General features: G+C 35.7%; 1 protein-coding gene across 1 annotated transcript in view; it reads right to left on the bottom strand.

Annotated features, from left to right (window-relative positions):
• AGBL4 (ATP/GTP binding protein like 4) overlaps positions 1–13,644 on the bottom strand; it is a 1,273,876-nt gene that overhangs the window by 741,672 nt on the left and 518,560 nt on the right. Inside the window, exon 4 of the mRNA XM_029227007.1 lies at positions 4,803–4,897. Coding sequence (XP_029082840.1) covers positions 4,803–4,897 — 95 coding nt within the window. The remainder of the gene's footprint in view (positions 1–4,802; positions 4,898–13,644) is intronic.

The raw sequence follows: 13,644 nt of genomic DNA, 5'->3' as shown, positions 1-13,644 counted from the left end.
GCTAAGCTCATCATATCCCCTATCCAACCAAATCTGCCAAAATTGTCTCTTGTCCCATGGCCCCTATCTTCAGTAAATGACACCACCATCCCTTCCGTTGCCTATTCCAGAAAACTTGGGAGTCATGCAGGACACCCCCCCACCCCCACTTTATTTTACCCACCACAGCCTGTCAATCACAGACAAGTTTATTCAACCTCTGTTAACCCTCAAATCCATCCACTTGTTTTCATCACTACTGTTACCCTTCTAATCCATCATTGGCTTAAGGTATTGCAAAAAATCTCTAAACAACTGTCTTCCTCTCCAAGATATTCTCTATTCAGAAACAGGACTAATCTTTATAAAATGCCAATAATGTCCTGCTCTTGGTTAATCCCTTCAATTGATTTACATTGCCCTCAGAATCAAGTCCAACTCTTTATCTCGGTTTACAAGGCTCACATCAGTTTCACTCACACCTACCTCTCCAGACTTTCTCCTTAGAATTTCATGCTCCAATCACATTGTCCTTTCTTTGTTCATCAAAGGTGTAATGATCTGTTTCAACTCTTGGCCGTCAAACACATTCTATCACTTCACACATACCTCCACCCACTATGATGTAACTTTCATTGATCTTGTAGCTCTCAGCATAAATAACATTCCTAAGGAAGGTCTCTTATCCTTGAAGCAGTCTAAGTCTTAAATGCTATATAGCATGCTGAATAGTTTCCATGCATGCTGAATTATCCCATTTTAACAGTTATCACATTTATCAAAAGTTACATATTTAATGTCTAGCCCTGTAGACTATGAGCTCTATGAGAACAGTAATCATATTTCTCTTGTTTTACTCCAATACCTTACATAATTCCTGGTCCATTGTAACTGCTTAGCATTTATGGACAAGCTTAAGGAAGGAAGAAAGGAATAAAGGAAGGAAGGGAGGGAAGGAAGGAGAAAGGGAAGGAAAGAAGGAATAACATTCAGTCAGTCTTGGGTGAGACAGAGGAAAATAAATTTATTGAATTAATAAGATCCTTGAGACTTTAAAAAGTATTTACACATCCATTTCACATTTATTGAACATAACAACTCTGTAAGAAAGTATTATTATGCACTTTTTACACTGAGGAAACTGAGGCTCGTAAAAGAGGTATCATGGCTCATCAAGTTATATCTTGCATTTGGAATCCCATTTCCTTAATTTTGTTCTTATCCAATTTCCTCAAGATCTAGCTGAAATACCACCTGCCTCAGAAGCTTCTCCCTTTCTCCCCAAGTCCTAATAGTATTATTTTCTTCATCTCTAATCCACAGCACATTTTATATACCTCCCTAGTGGTCTTTAGTACAATGCTCCTTACATTGTGCCTATTTATGTTTCTGTTTCATTTAAACCCCTAAAAAAAAATTTTAAAGATATAATCCAGGTCATATTCATATTTATCACCCCAGTACCTAGCACAAAGTTAGATGCTCCATAACAATGTGTTACATGAAAGCTACATATTAGATTTAGTCCAATCTCCTCAATCTACTACAATGGACAAATCAATCAGAGAAGTTATTTCAGATCTACCAAAGGCCACACAGCTGCATGCTACACGCTGCTTCTTTGTGCCCCCTTCTCTGCCCTTTCCATGCATGGAATATGGGAGGAACAGTAAAGGTGGAGTCCTGAGGTCTCTAGCTAATGCCACCACTTACTAGCTGTGTAAATATCCTAGGTTTAATTTCTGCATAGGTGAGGATACAAATATTGGCTGTTTTGTAATGCTGGTTTCCAACAGTGTCTAGCACATAGAAATTTCAGCCTTTGACAATATTAAAAAATATTAATCAGTTATGGTTGAAAAAACTTCATGCTACAGAGTCCCAACAACCAACAATCCCTATAAGTCTAATACGTAAACAGAATTAGAATGAACTAAAATAGGCAGAAAACTTCTGAATCTTTCAGTTTCTCCACTTTCCTGCTAGGTATGCTGATTTTATCTCCTCAAGGCAGAACAGACTTGAGTGGACATATATTTATTTGCATAATGGCTTTTTAGTTGCTTATTTGCTTTCTACAACTAATTGATTACCAGACCCATGCTAAGTTCTGAAGGCATCTTTGCTTGGAATCAGTTACAGCCCTCTATGACAGGTGAAGACGAATATTTATTTCACCTTGAAAATGTGAAGAAAGTTTATTTTCCGAATTTGGTATATATTTCATCCAGGAAATTTAGGGCTTTTAATGTTTGTCATGAGGTAAGAATATTTCCAATGTCTATTTGTAATATTAAAATAGGTAAAGCCCCTAGACAAGAAAAGTATCCACTACTTCTCCTTTTATTATGGTGGTTGCCCTGGTATTGGGGAAACTAGAATTAGGAAGACACTAGAGAAGACAAGAGAGCTGTATGGCAATTGTCAGCCTCGAGTCGGGACACTGTTTAGAATCCTAAATTGTGGAACTCCAAAGGACCAGTAAAATCTAATAATCTGAGAGCTAAACAGTCACATCACTTCTTATGTTACCCTGGGTACATTTAGGATGACGATTACTGGAAGATAGGTTCTCATACTGGGAATCAACAAAGGAATGGAAGAAAGTCCTAGGCAGAAAGCACCAAAGGTACAGAAAGGATCTTCAGAAAAAAACAGTAGAAAGAAGGGTAACAATTATGGCCTGCAGAGATCAGTTAATAAAATTCTAAAATGAAAGTTCTCTTTGGGAACAGATCGTTTCTGTCACATTAATCCTGTATATGCCCAATATCTATAGTGCATAGCACATTAAGGTGCTCAGTAAAGTCCTATCAAGTAAATAAATATCCAAATGTCTTGCTTGAGGAAAAGGGAGTGTGAAGGAAGGTAAAAAGCTTTCCATCCAAAGTCAGGGGATGGTACAGCAAAAGACAGGGGAGATTAGACATATCAACAACTTGATTTACTCTGGTACCTTGTGCCTTATTGGCTTCAACTACACCAGACTTGGTTCTGAAACTTTAAACTCTTTTTAGACGATTAGAGAAGTCCAGTGACTGGATAACAGAGGCTGCTGAGAGCCTGCCAACATTGGATAAGAACGCTAACTTATTTCTAAGGCATTATAATATAAATACAGGGACTCATTAATATTTCAAAAGCTTGTCAAGAGCCCTGACAGAGGGGACCCAAATGGTAGTCCATGAGAAACAAAACAAAACAAAATGAACTAATTAAGGCAAAAGGATTTTCAAAAGCACACAAAACGAGAAGACTCCAGAACTGAACACTTGAGGAAACCAAATGGTGATTATTGCTGTTATGTAAGATCCCAACACAGAGCCTGGTGAAAGAAGTACAATGTTATTTTAAGGCCCTTGTGAGCAGATCAACAGTGATATCCGTCGTTGACAAGGTTTGAAGCACCTATCTACACATATGCCTATTAACAGAAAGAAGTGCTCTGTTATTATCCACTCAGGCCGAATTCAGAGGCTCAAAGCAAAGGCCTACCCCTTGTTCAGATCCCCATGTCAAAAGGAAACTGAGGAACAGCAGTATAGTTAACTTGATTTAGTAAAGTAAAAAACAGGCCCAGGAAGATATTTTTATCTTTTAATAAAGAGTTTTCATTATTATCATCAAATGCCTACACTTTTACAAACCTGAGTTTCTCAGCCCAGCATTTATAGAAAATTGCCAAGTATCTTTTCTACATAAAAGCACAATTCAATATTTATGAATTGCTAGCTTTCTATAAATATAGGTACTTGGAAATGATCTTCTCACTAGTCATTAATATTTGAACAGGTATCTAAGCTAGAATAATATTAACAATTCCTGGAATTTGTATAGTATTCTACATAATACTATCAATAATAGATGACATTTATTGAGCACTAAGCAAGTGCCAGGCACTTTACATGTAAATTCTCATCATGAATTCCGTTCAATTCAAAAGCATTCACTTAACATCTACTGTGTGACAGATGAATAACACTTGGTTTCTGTCTTTAAAGACTCTCATTTTGGTGCAATCAATGTTGCATGAATACATGAATGAATGGACGAAGAAATGAATTGGTTTGAATGTCAGTGTGGGATAATAACAATAACACAGGCTCCTCCCCTTACTATCTATGGTCATGAGAAAGTCCTTAACCTATCCTAGCCTCAATTGCGTCATCTGTAATACAAGGATATTTAAAATGTCCCTTGCAAAAATTTTGTGAGACTAGTAACAGCAAATATTAAACGTCTGCCAAAGAGTGGGCCCTCTCAGTAGGTGACAGGAGTTATCATTAACACCGCTGTCCTCCTCCTCCTCATTACTGCTGTTAAGTAACCCTATACGACTGTCTTCATCCACACTATAGCAATGGGACAAATAGAGCTTCAACATCCAAAAAGCCCACACAACATCTACACAAAACACCACAACAAACAAGCAAACCAAGGGATACCTTCTAAACTGTAGCTCCTGATGTCCTGCTAGGTTACCGTATAATATGTATGCCCAGGTTAGAAAAGAAAGGAACGGGATCAACTTAATTATGCTTCCAGATATATCATGATGAAAGGCAAAGAGGACAGGGAGTTTATCAAATAACAGACTGTACCTTCCTGCATAATAGAATGCTAGTGACTCCAAACATGGGACCATGTTTTCTATTCCAACATTCTCAAAGAGCGGTAGCTAGAGCCCAGATAATGGCCATCCAGAAACTGATCTAACTCTTCTTAGTGCCAGTGAGACTAAGCCCTAGCCATACAGCAGATAAACTTGAGCCCTGGGTCAAATTCCCCAGTCAGAAGGAGGTCCCATTCTGTGGGTCACTTACCATTTTGGTCTGCTGGTAGATTTCACCATAGGGGCCATCCCATCTCTATAAAGACTTTTAGTTTTGCTGAAGTTAACAATGTTGAAAATGACTCTCTGAAAAAGAAAGAGGGAAAAGTTTATCAGAAGACTATGCTATTCAAGTTGCAACTTCCTGATAATTAGGACTGGAAGTAATAAGCAGGGTTATAGGAAACCACATGGACTAACTACCAGCATAGTGAGGATAAATGGCGTTCACAGAAATTCAGTGTTTCTGCTAGCTTATCTGCTAGCTTAACATAGTAGTTAAGAACACAGACTCTAGAACCTGGAAGCCTGAGTTTTAATCCCACTCTACCACTCTCAATGCGTGACTTTGCCAAGCTACTAAATCTTTCTGTGCCTCAGTTTCCTTATCTGAAAAATTGGGATAGTAATGGTACCTAGAATTACTGATGAGAATTAAATAATTTAATAAAAGTACAGGGTTTGGAACCATGCTTGGTGCATAGTGAAAGCTATATAAGTTTTAGTTATCATTATTAATTGTGCCCTCTCTCTAGGCTCACCTAGAATTTCCATGGAAATGAATAATATTATCATTATAGTAACAGTAGTGCGTTTGAAGTTCAACAAAACTAAAGATAACAACTTAGTGCAAAATTGAAACTAAAAAATTTGTAACTGCTCAGCAACCCTTTGATTAGAACTAAAGGATATGTGTCTGCTTCCCCTTTGTTATCTTCTGCTAGGGGCCAGGAGTACTGAGCTCAACCCTAATCTCAGTATCAGTTTATAGTAGCACAGACACTTGGGTGAGCTCCTTCCCTCTCTGGTTCTCACCTTTAAAATGGGGGAGTGGAATGTTTTAGATGACTAAAACCCTTCCAGAAGGGTAGTATATTAAAAAGAGATCAGGTCTTTGTTTTAATAAACAGCTTTGTCACAAGTGGGGAGGAGAGATTGGGAAAGGAAAGAGAACTGGGGTTAAAAGACATTAAATGACCACTGAAATAGTCCAAAGGAGAGAGGATGATGTTCAGGGCAAGGGCAGCCTGAATAGTCAGAGAAAATGAAAAGCTTGCAAGAGGTTAACCATAGGCTGGCTTTTCTATCCAGAGGCAGTGGAAGACAGAAGCATCAAAATTCATGTATTATTTCATTGAACAAATGTTTATTGTGTGAGGTATTAATGTCAAGTGCCAGAAATTTTATACACTTAAAAATTTTTAAATATTCTCTTATAATTATAATAAAAATATTAACATTTCCATTTTACAGATGTGGAAACTGAGGTTCAGCGATATTAACTAACTTGTCTTGAGCCATGCAATTAAAAGACGGAGAACTGATATTTGAACCCAAGGGATAAAAAAGTTAAGATATCCAAGATCTCTACCCTTGAGTTACTCACTAAAGTTCAAATGCCATAACTCTAACCAAGTCTGTTTTCCAAAATAAGGGCAAAAATAAATATAAATATAGTGGCCATTTTCAAGCCTTTAAAATTTCATTTTCCTTTAAAAACAGAAAATCAAAACCATTTCCTCTGGCCTCATATTTGGGACTACCATAAAATGCTCTGTTCTATGAAATAACTTCTTAGGAATAACTCATGTTTTCCTTTCTCCTCAGAGACCTAGCCATTGACCCCATCTCCAGGCATTTCAGTTTCAGAACTCCTTTCAGTCATTAAATTAAGTCATCAAGAATGTCCAAGACTATTCCATTATTAATAACCTGGACCTGCCTGTTGTCAGTTCAGTTACTTCTGCCAGGGTCTTGGCTACTGTCTGTTTTAAGAAAATCAATATCAAGGGGGCAAATGGCCTTTGAACCTCACAGGGCCTAATCCTCCTTTTTTCTTCTGAGATTCCAGGTGTCAGATCCATCTCCAGTGAACCCAGAAGCCATGGTGTACTTTCAGGATCTAGAGTAATGCTAAATGCAGGGGGAAATCTAATACAGAAATAATGTGTATATGTGAAGTTGGAATAAAGAAATTAAAAAGTGGAATATTTATTGATCATTCATATCCTAATACATGCCAGAAATTTTCTCAGGTGTTTAAAATATGCTATATTATTTAGCTTCTCTATCCATAAACAAAAGTTGTTTATTTTAGCACAATTTTAGACATGAGGAAATTGAATCTAATAAAGGCTAACTGGCTTACCCCCCACCCCCAGATCCCAGAACTATTAACTGGTAGAGCTAGGACTTAAATCTTAAGTGTCTGGACAATAAGTATGCCTTTTTTTTTTTTTCCCTTTGGTTGCACGTCTTGCAGGATCTTAGTTTCCCAACCAGGGATCGAACCCAGACCCTGGCAGTGAAAGTGCAGAATCCTAACCACTGGACTGCAAGAGAATTCCTGAACAGTCTTTTATTATTCTCCACCTGTGCATTTTTAAAAATGTTTTCTAGCTTACTTAGTAAGGCAGCATGTGGTTGTGAGAATCAAAGGTATTTGGAAGCAAGCAGTGCAGGAAATCTTGGCTTTCCATATTTTCTAGCTATTTGTAAGTTATATACTCAAAATACATCAGATGAAACTGTATCCATGAGGTAATGGTAACAGCAACAACTATAAAAATAACAACTTCTGAGACTTTCTATGCACCAAATTCTAAGCTAAGCACTCATAGTTTCAGTGTTTTGTGTATTAGAATCACCTGGATAGCTTTTAAGTACTAGAGATGCCTGGACCTCACTCCAAGCTGGTATCTGATGCATTATCTCACTTGTTTTGAGGATAATGAGCTTTTTGAGACAGGGACTATTCATTACCTCTTATTTATGGATGAGACAAGTGGTATTGAGATTAAGTAAATTAAAATTACATAATAGTTAGTAGTAGAGCTAGAATTTGAACCAAGTCCACTAACTCAAGAGAATAAGATCATGGACTTTCCAGATAGATATACCTGAGACTGAAAGCCAGTTCCCTATTGGTTCTGTGAGCTTAGGCAAGATGATTATTCATTTTGATATTGATTTAAAAATCAATCTGGAATTCAGATGATAATACCATCCTAACAAAGTTTTTATAAAAATCTGTGAGATTACATAAGTAATCACCTGTCACATTGCATCTAGATAAGAATAGGTATTCACTATTTATTGAGATTTTCCCCCTTATCTTCAATGAAACTGGATCTTTTAGTTCTTTACAGCTTCCTTCCTTCCTTCCTTTCGCCTGCCTGCCTGCCTTCCTGCCATCCTTCCATTATTTATTTTTCTCTCTTCTCTCTATTTAAAATTTTAATCCAGGCTTCTTGTTTCAGTAATATGATGCTCTATATTGAAACTTTGCAAATGGTGACCTGTAGCACAAGCTCTCAAGGTAGCCATGTGTGAGGCCTGGGGCTCTGCCCATCCTTAGTAAGGGGGTTGTGGTGCTATGGAGGAGTTCAAGAGCTCCATCCCAGGTGTAGGCCAAGGAGTGGTCCAGTGTTGCTGAGGGTGTAATGAGAAGCCTGCATGCAGTCCCAGACAGTGGCCTTGATTCTCTGTCTTCCCATATAGCCAATACTTTTGTCCAGTCAGGAGTAAATTTTCTACTTAATGGTGTCCAAGCTAGTCCCAAGGACTATTCTAAATAGGCATGCACGTTCTGCAAATTAGAGGGTCATCATTATTCTAAAATGTTTCATTATCTTAAATCATTGTAGTATTGAAAGTTTGGTTAGATTTTAACATCACTTGTTTTTCTTTTTTTTTTTTTAAACATCTTTATTGGGGTATGATTGCTTTACAATGGTGTGTTAGTTTCTGCTTTATAACAAAGTGAATTAGTTATACATACACATATGTTCCCATATCTCTTCCCTCTTGCGTCTCCCTCCCTCCCACCCTCCCTATCCCACCCCTCCAGGCGGTCACAAAGCACCGAGCTGATATCCCTGTGCTATGGGGCTGCTTCCCACTAGCTATCTACCTTACGTTTGGTAGTGTATATATGTCCATGCCTCTCTCTCGCTTTGTCATAGCTCACCCTTCCCCCTCCCCATATCCTCAAGTCCGTTCTCCAGTAGGTCTGTGTCTTTATTCCTGTCTTACCATCACTTGTTTTTCACAAGAAATTTCAACAGTTCAATTATGAATGAAAAAAGGAGAACTGTTAGATGCTTTAATATAATTTCATATGGTTTAAATATTTGAACAGTTTAAAAGTTTTATCATTTTATTGTGTGAACAGTTTCTCATTAATGGCTGACTATTAAGACTTTGAATAGATCATCATTGAAAAGTCTTGAACAGGAATTGCATATATCCATTTCAGAAGTCAAAACCTCATATAAAAATGGAATGTGCATGGACAAAAACTCAAGTGTTTCAATTAAAAATTTGAAGATTAAAAAAATTTTAGCGTTTGATATCCTCTGTATATATTTTTTGTTACATTCAAAAATTATGTGTTAATTTTTTTTCACCAAGCTTCATATAGTCATCCTGCAAACATTCCCCAGGTACTCCAAAATTCTGCATAGATATCATCTTGCCTAAGTGTACACATATTATTTTCTCTATGTGCCTGGGTGTGAAAAAGGTTGGAGAACACTGCTCTGGATAACCTTTCGCAAACTCCTAGAAATTACAGAATATTTAAGAACATTATTTACATGAAGAACTTCTAATAAATAAAAAGAAATCCATAGATGCCAGAAGGCAGGTCACTGGTCTTGGTATCTAAGAAATTAGATTTCTAACATGTATGCAAGGATAGCAAACGAGGCCTTGAATCTGCATGAGGCAGGATATCTGACATGAGATGCCTTCACAAATTTAGGATCCTCAAAATGATATAGTATTAGTGGAACTGTGGTATAGAAAGAAATCATTCACTAGCAATGGGGGATAACAAAGATGCATGTCTATCTATTCATAGATTTGAGAAAGAAAAAGTAATTTTCAAACATGGGCCAGAACATTTTGGGGTTTGGGTTGGAATTTACATTACCAGCTTGGTCTTAAGAACCCAGGTAAAGCATTTACAATAAATTTAGTTACAGGAAGATAACCCTGGGGCACCTGGTCAAAACAAGAAAAAAAAATCACTTTGAATGCACACATTTTCAGTCCGGGCACACAGAATTTCCATAATGAAGTCCTAAAGAGGTCAAACTTTCATATAAATTTATAAAACATACAAGAAAACAATACACACTAAAAGTGAGAATCAGCAGAAAAATAGATAACTGAATTAGACTACAAAGAACTTCAGGTCATAAAACTATATGGCAAACTATAAAGAAAGGATTTTTTAAATGATTAAAAAATGTAAAAAATGTTTCAAACACATGAAAACAGAACAAAGCACAATAAAAATTTTAAAACACCAGAAATAGTCTTGAAAAAATTAAAGAGAGCCTTTAGAAATTACAAAAAATTAATTAAACTAAAAATTTCAGTAGACAGGTTAAGATGCAGAATGGATGAAATTTCCAAAATTCAACAGAGAGACTTATAAAGAAAGAAAATACAAAACGGGACAGAGGGGAAATAAATAAAAATATACATCTGATAAGAGTTCTAGAAAGAGAGACAAGAGAAATTGGGAGAGGCAAAATCTATACAGAAAAGGATGAATATATTCCAGAATTGATGAAAGACATGTATATTCAGATTTAGGAATCACAAGTCCATCCAAAGCAGGATTTTTAAAAAATCTAGATATAGACACATCATAGTGAAATTACAAAACACCAAAAGTGAAGAGCATGTTTTGATAGCAAATCAGAGGAAACAAAAATTACCTACAAAGACACAGAAGTTAGACTTATGCAGACTTAACACCAGCAACATGAGAGACCAGAAAATAATGGAATAACATTGCCCAAGAATGAAGGTATGATAAATTTTCAGACAAACAAAGCTTAAGATGTTTAGCAGTTTCAGACTCTCAGTGAAGGAGCTACTAAAAGATGAACTTCAGAGGACGAAAGAAATTGAACATAAAAGGTAAGAATGGCAAGAAACAACAATGAGCAGAGAAACAAGTAAATCTAAATAAGAACTGAATGAATAAAACTATTATTATAACAGTATTAAATTTTAGGAGTGTTAAAAGTTTGCACCAAAACATTGGTCAATAAAACAGATGTGTTTGGGACAGTGGTGAAGAAGAGAGAGGCAAGATCAGACTTAAAGTATTCTAAGGTCTTTGTATGATTCCACAGGAGGATAGGGAAGCTAATTAACTTAAAACATTGCTGTAAAATAAGAATGTGGGAATTCAAGAGTAGTCAATACAATAATAGAAAAAGGATTTATAAATTCCAAATGAGTAAAAAGAAGAGAATAAAGAAAGCACGATAAATATAATAGAAGATAGGATAGGGGATAAAAAGCAAAGAAAAACATTACTTATTGAAAGCCCAAAATAAGATAGTAGAAATAATTCCAAATATCAATAATCACAGATATTGGAAATTGACACATCGCTTTGTTAAAAAACAGATTAGGAAAAAAATCTACACTTATCATCTTTCCCAGAGACATGCATAAGACATAATGGCACAAAAATTTTGAAAGTGAAAGGGTAGAAAAAGATATAACATGAAAATATTCACTAAAGGAAAGCTATTTGAGTTATGGCAGTATCAGACAAAACAGACTGAGGTTAAAAAAAATGTAAGGTTAAGGATATAATCACCACATAAAACCAAATATTCTACAGGAAGATATAACAACTTTAAATATGTATGCACCTAATAAGAGCATTAAAATATATAAAACAAAAATTGACAATACCCCAAGTAAAAACTGATTAATCTACAATGATTAATCTCAGTAATTGAGAGTGGAGACAACCAAATATTCTGGAGGATATAGAAAACTGTAATCTTCCAATTTGATAAGCTCCATTAAAAGATCACTTATTAAAACCTACAATGCTTTCCACATACACGATTAGATAACAAACATTTATCAAGTAAAAGAAGGATAATTGTAAAAGATTAAGCATGTACATATGGTCACAAGACAAATCTCAACAAATATCAGAGAATTAATACTCTTCAAATCACAACCGCTCACTATCAAGTCATAAAATCATATATCTTTTACAAAAAGTTGACAAAAAACTCTCAACATTTTGAAATTTTATATATATTCATAATTTTTCATGTATCAAAGAAGAAATAATGATGAAGAGTGGAAAGTATGTGAAATTGGATGATTAATTCAGCACTACATATCAGAGCATGTGTCATAAAGTAAAAACATTAAACAGAGAAATTAAATTTTAGCCTTATATGCATACACTAGAAAAGAATAAAGATTGAAAAGAAAGTGTGAAAAAGAAATGAAGGAAATGATAGGAAAGATCAATAAAACTAAAAGCTGGTTTTTTGAGAAGATAAACAAATTTGATAAACCATTAGCCAGACTCATCAAGAAAAAAAGGGAGAAGACTCAAATCAATAGAATTAGAAATGAAAAAGGAGAAGCAACAACTGACACTGCAAAAATACAAAGGACCATGAGAGATTACTACAAGCAACTATATGCCAATAAAATGGACAACCTAGAAGAAATGGACAAATTCTTAGAAAAGCACAAACTTCTGAGACTGAACCAGGAAGAAAGGGAAAATATAAACTGACCAATCACAAGCACTGAAATTGAGACTGTGATTAAAAATTTTCCAACAAACAAAAGCCCAGGACCAGATGGCTTCACAGGCAAATTCTATCAAACATTTAGAGAAGTGCTAACACCTATCCTTCTCAAACTCTTCCAAAATATAGTAGAGGGAGGAAAACTCCCAAATTCATTCTACGAGGCCACCATCACCCTGATACCAAAACAAGACAAAGATGTCACAAAGAAAGAAAACTACAGGCCAATATCACTGATGAACATAGATGGAAAATTCCTCAACAAAATACTAGCAAACAGAATCCAACAGCACATTAAAAGGATCATACACCATGATCCAGCGGAGTTTATCCCAGGAATGCAAGGATTCCTCAACATACGCAAATCAAACAATGTGATACACCATATTAACAAATTGAAGGAGAAAAAATATATGACCATCTCAGTAGATGCAGAAAAAGCTTTTGACAAGATTCAACACCCATTTATGATAAAAGCCCTCCAGAAAGTAGGCATTGAGGGAACTAACCTCAACATAATAAACTCCATATGTGACAAACCAACAGCCAATATCATTCTCTATGGTGAAGAACTGAAACCATTTCCCTGAGATCAGGAACAAGACAAGGTTGTCCACTCTCACCACTGTTATTCAACATAGTTTTGGAATTTTTACCCACAGCAATGAGAAGAGAAAAAGAAATAAAAGGAATCCAAATCGGAAAAGAAGAAGTAAACTCTCACTGTTTGCAGATGACATGATACTATACATAGAGAATCCTAAAGATGCTACCAGAAAACTATTAGAGCTAATCAATGAATTTGGTAAAGTAGCAGGATACAAAATTAATGCACAGAAATCGCTTGCATTCCTATACATTAATCATGAAAAATCTGAAAGAGAAATTAAGGAAACACTCTCATTTACCATTGCAACAAAAAGAATAAAACAGCTAGTAGTAATCCTACCTAAGGAGACAAAAGACCTGTATGCAGAAAACTATAAGACATTGATGAAAGAAATCAAAGATGATACAAACACATGGAGAGATATACCATGTTCTTGGATTGGGAGAATCAACATGTGAACATGACTATATTACCCAAAGCAATTTACAGATTCAATGCAATCCCTATCAAACTACCAATGGCATTTTTCACAGAACTAGGACAAAAAATTTCAAAATATATATGGAAACACAAAAGACCCTGATAGCCAAAGTGATCTTGAGAACGAAAAACGGAGCTGGAGGAAT

This window comes from Monodon monoceros, unplaced genomic scaffold, assembly GCF_005190385.1.
Source record: "Monodon monoceros isolate NGI ecotype Baffin Bay Population unplaced genomic scaffold, NGI_Narwhal_1 Super_Scaffold_18, whole genome shotgun sequence".
NCBI classification, from domain to species: domain Eukaryota; kingdom Metazoa; phylum Chordata; class Mammalia; order Artiodactyla; family Monodontidae; genus Monodon; species Monodon monoceros.
This window is presented reverse-complemented; position numbering and strand designations above follow the sequence as displayed.